Here is a 7,657-nt window from a genome sequence, read left to right as displayed (position 1 = left end):
CTGATTCATCTCATCAGGAGACCAGCTATATAAGCAGCGGCTTGACTTCCCTTCAGCGCTGGAGTGTTGACCAGTTTTGGTTAGCAGAACCTGAGCCAAGTCTGACCTTAGAATCTCTGACTACTCTGGAGAGTAACCCTGATTCTAACCAGCCTTTGTCTTCTCTGCTTCATAGGAAACTCTGTCTGGAGTCTGGAGCTCTGGAGGAGCTCATATTTGGAAACCTGCCTGCCTGCTCTGAGGAGCCAAACCTGAAGAACCTCAGCCTGCATCTCCCTGCCAGTTCTCTGGAGAGAACTAGGAGAATAATTCAAGGTCTGAACCTCACTAGCCTGAAGCCAAGCTCTGCCGCTGCGAAGCTCTCTGCTGAACCCTCTGTCTCTGGACCCTACTGGTTCCCTCTCTCACCGCTCAGTCTGAACCTAATCAGGTACAACTCAGTATCAAACACTGTCAAGACGTCACTGCTGCCTGGCTAACCAAACTGTCCCACTCTACAGAGAACTCTGTGAATCCAGTCCCGGACCTGTACCAGAATCAGTGCAAACTAATAACTCTGTGTGTTTATTTAAATAAACTGTTGAAACTTTTAACCTACAATAGGGGACTGAGAGAGTTTTCGGCCAGGAGGGGGCAATAAACTGCCTTTTTTCAAAAATTTTAGGGGCCAAACTAAAGGTCACAGGGGCACGGGCCCGGGGCCAAAAAACAGGGCAAACCCTTGTGACCCTTATGCCCGGGTCACCCGATTTTTAACGCCCACCCTGAGCCCGTGGCGGACCCCCAAACAGGGCAAAGTTTCACAAAAAGGGGCAGGTTAGGGTATCGAATCGGTAGATTCACCGATTGACCACCAGAGGGCGCCGGGACACTTTGTATAACTCAGTATAGGACGATTGGCTGGGGACACCCCGCATTACTGCATATTAGACATTAGTGTGGATCTAACTATGGGACAGCCCGGTAGTTCTTTTCATTGAGACAATCGGGCGCACCGAGACATTGGACATGTCCCTGCATCGAGAAACTATGGACAAGAGGAGGCATTTAGGGTTGAGACATGTCTTGGGATGAAAGAATGTGCCAAACCGGCGCATTTTGAATGGGCCAAACGAAAACTTTGTCTTACCAGGGGCACGGTCACCCAGAGGCACTAACTGATGGACACAGGACTATACCGAAGAACTGGACATGTCTTGGGATGAGAGAACGTACCAACCCGGCGCATTTTGAATGGGCCAAATGAAAACTTTGTCTTACCAGGGGCACGGTCACCCAGAGGCACTAACTGATGGACACAGGACTATTCTGAACAACTGGACATGTCTTAACCCTAACCCAATAGTGACCCCATATGTCCCACCACAACCCTTGTCAAACGCTCCGATAACGCCGTAAAAGTACTTATTACTCACATCTGGCCCACTTGGGTCCCATTTGTCCCAGCTCACCCCTCGTCAAACGCTCTGATAACGCTGTAAAAGTACTTTTTTTCTAAATTTTACAAACTTACCTGGTTAACAGCGACCCAATAACAACAATGAATGGACATCTGGCCAGATTGAAGCACTGGGACAGCCGTCAGCATGTTAAAGCTCATATTTTTAAACTTTAAACCATTTTTTGGATTTTTTTCAAAGTTTTACCACCTTACCAGGGGCAAGGCCACCCAGTGCAGCCCCTCACCCCAGGAACAGGTGTCAACATCAGGGGACAAGACTCAGCAGACCCGGTTCAACACCTCCAGATCCAGGGAGGCCCATGAAGCGGGCCCTGGACCGCCCTGGTTCTCCACAGGCCTCCAGAACCATGGGGCCCGGTTCAGAACCTGTGCACACCCCAGGGACAGGTGTCGACACCAGGGGACAGTGATCGGCAGGGCCTGGGTCCAGAACCAGGCTCCAGAACAAGGGGGGCCCATGAAGCGGGCCCTGGACCGCCCTAGTTCTCCACAGGCCTCCAGAACCATGGGGCCCGGTTCAGAACCAGTGCAAACCCCAGGGACAGGTGTCGACACCAGGGGACAGTGATCGGCAGGGCCTGGGTCCGAACCAGGGGGGCCCATGAAGCGGGCCCTGGACCGCCCTGGTTCTCCACAGGCCTCCAGAACCATGGGGCCCGGTTCAGAACCAGTGCACACCCCAGGGACAGGTGTCGACACCAGGGGACAGTGATCGGCAGGGCCTGGGTCCAGAACCAGGCTCCAGAACCAGGGACCGGGCCCATGGAGATCCTCTCCCCAGAGACAGAGCACCCCGGGCCCACCACAGGCCCATGGACCGGGACCAGGCTCCAGAACCAGGGACCGGGCCCATGGAGATCCTCTCCCCAGAGACAGAGCACCCCGGGCCCGCCACAGGCCCATGGACCGGGACCAGGCTCCAGAACCAGGGACCGGGCCCATGGAGATCCTCTCTCCAAAGACAGAGCACCCCAGGCCCGCCACATGCCCATGGACCGGGACCAGGCTCCAGAACCAGGGACCGGGCCCATGGAGATCCTCTCCCCAGAGACAGAGCACCGCGGGCCCGCCTGCAGACGGGCTGAGCGAACCGTCTAACCACCACACAACCACCTGCAGGGCCCATGGACCGGGCCCAGGCTCCAGAACCAGGGACCGGGCCCATGGAGATCCATTCGGGGGACAAAGCTGAGCAATAAACGGACAGAAAGCCGCACAGCACTTGACCTTTGACCCCTAGAGAACGTCACACAGGGCAATAGGAAAATATACAATATTAATTGGACACAATTCGGCATCACAGGGGACTTTACTCTGCAGGGCCTGGGTCCAGAACCAGGGACCAGGCCAATGGACCGGGCCCATGGTCCAGAACCAGGAACCGGGCCCATGGAGATCCTCTCCCCAGAGACAGAGCACCACAGGCCTGCCTGCAAACGGGCTGAGCACACCGTCTGACCTCCACACAACCACCTGCAGGGCCCATGCTTTTTTAAAATGCTCATTCGGGGGACAGAACTGAGCATTAAACGGACAGAAAGCCACACAGCACTTGACCTTTGACCCCTAGAGAACGCCACACAGGGCCCGTGGAAAATAAACAATATTAATAGGACAGAACTCGACATCACAGGGGACTTTACTCGGCAGGGCCTGGGTCCAGAACCAGGGTCCAGAACCAGGGACCGGGCCCATGGAGATCCTCTCCCCAGAGACAGAGCACTGCGGGCCCGCCATGGGCTGAGCGCACAGTCCGACCTCCACCTGCAGGGCCCCTGCTTTTTTTAAAATATGCTCATTCGGGGGACAGAGCTGAGCATTAAAAGGACAGAAAGCCACAGAGCACTTGACCTTTGACCCCTAGAAAACTTTGTAAAACCACACCGCGTGGTGAAACCCACACATGCGTTTTCCCAATCCTGTGAGATAACCCACTTTCAACTTCAACTTTTAAATAGGAAAGATTTAAAATTCAGCATTTGACTACATTCACACACTGGGATCCACACACTGCGCCTCCAGAACCAGCGGAGCAAGTGGAGCTCCTCTCCCCAGAGACGGAGCATTCTGGGCCCGCATCAACCTCTGTGGAGCAGCCCCTGGTTCTCCAGAACCCACATCATGTCCCACACACCACCCGTTTTGCCCACCTTAGCCCACACTGGCACTCAAAAGCTCGAAAAAACCCAACAATGATCCCCTTTGTCCGACTTGGGACCCCTTTGTTCCACCTCACCCCTCGCCAAACGCTCCGACAACACTGTAAAAGTACTTAATACTCTCATCTGTCCCACTTGGGTCCCCTTTGTCCCACCTCACCCCTCGCAAAACGCTCCGATAACGCCGTAAAAGTACTTATTACACACATCTGGCCCTCTTTGGTCCCCTTTGTCCCACCTCAACCCACCACCGGCACTCAAACTGTTAAAAAACAAAATCCACCCAAAATTCCCACTTCGGACCGACTTCTGGCACGCCAGAAACCAAAGGCAAGACTGCCACCCAGTGGGTCTGCTCTGTATTGCATATGCACTCAAGTGGCCCATTTGGGACCTTCCTGGCACTGTTTAAGGAGTACCGGGGTGGCCCAGTTGCTCTTCCTGCCATTTGGGACCCAAACAGGCCAGTAGTCAATTAGGACAAGTAGGACAATCGGGTCATTTTTCCCCCGGCCCCTAACCTGACTCCGTGGTGTTCTGCATGTGGGTTAAGTCAGTGAGATCCATCATGACAAAAGCCAACATGTCCAGAGAAAAACCTTCCAAAAATGGCAGATAAAGACAAAGAGACAACTTCTTTTAATGCTTCAGAAAATTTATTAGGAAAAAGAAAAAACACAGTTACTCTGCAGAAAAAAAGCTTTGCATAAAACACTCTTTCCAGAACTCTTCCTTTTTGGCTCTTTGGTGCATGACCTCAGAGACAATCAACCTGATTTTCTTTATCTTGTCGCTTCAAACACTTAGCATTGCAGTAAAAGAGGATAGCTTAAGAAAAATAAGACCAATTAGATTTTTTCCACATAATGATTCTTCACTTGTGGTGTTTATTTCCTGACACAGACGAATGGGTATCGATGAGTGCATGGGTAGTCCAAAGAGCATCTGCAAGCTAAATGTGGGGATTAAAAGATTGTTATTAAACCTCCTAGAGAAACTTATTATTCAGAATAACGGTTAGACTTTTTTGTTTTAGATCAATTAAGTATCACAAACACTTTTTTTTCCCTGACTCTTTAAATAGATTACCTGAGTAGTTCATGACAAGACAGTTGTAGCTGGAACTTGTCCTCGGCATGCCTGAGCACCAGGAATTATACCTGAAAGGAGTCCCATCGCTCCAAAACCAGTAACGCTCCTAGAGAAGATTAGAGCACACAACATTTAAAGCATATTATACCACATAGTATGAGGAGAAGAAAGAAGTAATGGGTACATATCTGAAATTAAAAAAAAAACATAGAAGATTGACAAAGAAATAGATTCTTCACAGCTTTATAAACAACAGCAGGCTAAAGATGTCGAATATTAATTGTACATTTATTGCCTAGGTAGTTATTGGTACCTTTCTTAGGTAAAAGAGAAAAATAAACATGTTTAAAGTTGTGCATTAATTTTAGAAAACAATACTAATAATAGGTCCTTAGACATACCTGCTGAGCATCAGAACCTCCGATCCAAGTCATTCTGTATGAACGAGCCCTGCTGTAAATATAGCTTCTTAGCCAATTATATTCAGTTGAGCTTCGTACAGATGCGAGGTTTCCACCTTGGGCGACACAGTATCGCTGAAGTGGTATTAAGACACAAAAAAGAAGTAACTATTAACTGGGAGGAGAGAAGTTTTTTAAATATTCAAATCCTGCTTTGTTTTCCTAAACATTATTTTGGAATTTAAAGTATAAAAATCACTTTGGAATGTGAATTTTGTGATAGAGAGCTTGCTACCTCAGCCTGAGCCCAGGTGTAACTAGCTGCAACATAGAGGTAACAACGAGATCCATATTTTGTCCAACCGCTGGGGCAAGATGTCGCTCTCTTGACCACGTGGCTTTTCTCTGATGGAAACACAGTAAAGAATGTAAAACATTAAAATATCAAGACCTTTTTGCAAAAAAAAAAATGTTTATGTTGCAATTTTTCTGATGCCATTTTTCCACAACCTACCTGATTGGTCTGCATCGCTTTCAGTTTGTTCTGCTTCTGAAAGAATTGCACATATTTCAGGTATTTTATATTCTTCAATTTGATTGGTTACTGTAACTACAGTTAGAGGGAATTCAATTCAAACTAACCCTCTGGAACTGCATCCTCCTCCTCAGAATCATCTTCTAAAGCGGGGAAGAAAACGCTAACATTAATTCACAGTTAAATAAAGTATATGTTTTAAAATAAATATGGGAAAGATAGATTCCATTTACTGACCAGGTTTCCTATGTCATCTTTGACAGCTTTTCTAATTTTAACTCACCTTCTGGAGCAGTTTCCTCATTCTCGGGTTCTGGACAAATAAAAATTAAAGTTAAAAGAACAGTAGAACTCTTAAACATAAATCTTTAAAGTGTGTAAATTAGCACAGATTCATTTCTTTACATATGATGTAAATGGTGTCTTTATTATTTCTTTCTTGATCATGATGATGTATTGCGGGCTCACCTTCAGAAACAACCTTGTCAGTTTCACTTTCATCCTCGGCCGCTGTGGAATTTAAACGGCTTCATTTAAGGTGTATTTTATGTACTCAGCTATTCTATCTGATTTTTATTCCACCCTTTTTTTTAGACCTGAAGTGATTTTATCTAGAGAGACAAGTTACTCAACTAATCACAAATTAGTTCTATTATAACACAGTTTAAGTCAACTTTTATTATATTATTATAAAACTTTCTGTATTTGATTGGATTTTAGTCTTTTATAATGATTTATTGTACACCCACCTTTAGAAACAACCTCTTCTTTCCCAGACTCATTCTTTGCATCTGTGGAGGGAAAATGCGGCATTATTGCAGCCAATCTTTATGCACTCAGCTCGTCTATCTGATTACAGCTGGGAACACGGAAGGAGAGCACTGACGCTTAAATCTGAGCTCCATTATTGGAGAGCTTTTAACCTAAACATGTCACTTTGGCCATGTAGAACTTTTAATATAGAAAACTTACATAGAAGAAAAAAAAAGCACAACATGGAGACTTGTCTAATTACTGTGTACTAGTATCTGCAATTCTTTAAGAATGAACTCAACATTAGTTTGACGCAACTATAATGTAGAGTCATATGTAGTGGACACATTATATGTTTAATATGCCAATCTGTAAAAAGATCCTGGTATTAGATTAAGCATTTTAGAAGCAAATACTCTTAGATAACATTCGGATGTAAATATTGTTTTATATTATTATACTTATGATTCTGTGGAAATGATTTATGTATATCATATGTCAGACATAATATACTTACCAGCTGCAAGGCTGAGGGCCAGCAGGGCACAAAGAAGGAATGACAGAGTAAGCAGCTTCATGATGGAGACAATGCAGGTGGAGAAAAATGTTCACCTCGAAAAAGAAGAAAACAGACATCAAATCGTTTACTGTAAATAAATAATTGTTGGTATAACATAAAATGAAAGAAATTTCAGAGAAGAATTACCTTCTTTCTTTTAGTGTAGTTTCAGACTTTAGCCTCAGCTTTTCTGTCTGGAAGTGGTGATCAGCTCCAAAACCAAACCTTTTTATATTGTTACTACCAGGAACTAGACCCTAAAATGATAGCATTTCGCAAACATACAAAAAAAACTCAAACATATAGAATGTTCCATGTTCATTATAGTGTTACATGTGTGTATCACATAACATGAGTCTGTATGTTGTTTCAGTTTGACATGAGTGTTGATATGTGTGTTCAGGAAGGGAGACAATTGAACTTCACTTTTCCTTCTCAGTTGTCAAAACCATTATTTTAGTTTTTTTTTGTTAATTAAGTCTAATATACGTATTATAATGAGTATTCTTTCAATTGTAGGAGCTGAAATCTCTGAAACAAAAACAACAAATCATTGCCAGGTTTATACATTTATACACTTTAGGTATTCACAACAATCAGCATAAGATAATTAAAGCCAGAGTTTAACTTTACAATATCTTTAACCTTTTCAAGAAGGGACCTGCAGATATTTCACAAGCATCAGGTCCAAGAATA

At 45.3% G+C, this 7,657-nt stretch overlaps 1 protein-coding gene across 1 annotated transcript; it reads right to left on the bottom strand.

Annotated features, from left to right (window-relative positions):
• Nucleotides 1-4,325: 4,325 nt before the first annotated feature.
• LOC107102868 (galactose-specific lectin nattectin-like) lies at nt 4,326-7,154 on the bottom strand. The gene is made up of 11 exons (XM_015402313.1): nt 7,109-7,154; nt 6,920-7,014; nt 6,399-6,440; nt 6,118-6,159; nt 5,933-5,962; nt 5,757-5,792; nt 5,629-5,664; nt 5,410-5,519; nt 5,115-5,249; nt 4,711-4,819; nt 4,326-4,573 (listed from the first exon to the last, which is right to left on the bottom strand). The coding sequence occupies exons 2-11, from the start codon at nt 6,978-6,980 to the stop codon at nt 4,509-4,511; spliced, it is 666 nt and encodes a 221-aa protein (XP_015257799.1). The 5' UTR covers nt 6,981-7,014; nt 7,109-7,154; the 3' UTR covers nt 4,326-4,508.
• Nucleotides 7,155-7,657: the final 503 nt, after the last annotated feature.

Source organism: Cyprinodon variegatus, unplaced genomic scaffold (assembly GCF_000732505.1).
Source record: "Cyprinodon variegatus isolate N-32 unplaced genomic scaffold, C_variegatus-1.0 Scaffold1334, whole genome shotgun sequence".
Taxonomy (NCBI): Eukaryota; Metazoa; Chordata; class Actinopteri; order Cyprinodontiformes; family Cyprinodontidae; genus Cyprinodon; species Cyprinodon variegatus.
This window is presented reverse-complemented; position numbering and strand designations above follow the sequence as displayed.

Coding starts and splice junctions, on each gene's coding strand:
- LOC107102868 (XM_015402313.1), bottom strand. CDS start 6,980: ATGAAGCTGCTTACTCTGTCATTCCTTCTTTGTGCCCTGCTGGCCCTC. Junction 5,963..6,117: donor TGACAAGGTTGTTTCTGAAG/GTGAGCCCGCAA, acceptor TTATTTGTCCAG/AACCCGAGAATGAGGAAACT. Junction 4,574..4,710: donor TCTTGTCATGAACTACTCAG/GTAATCTATTTA, acceptor CCCCACATTTAG/CTTGCAGATGCTCTTTGGAC.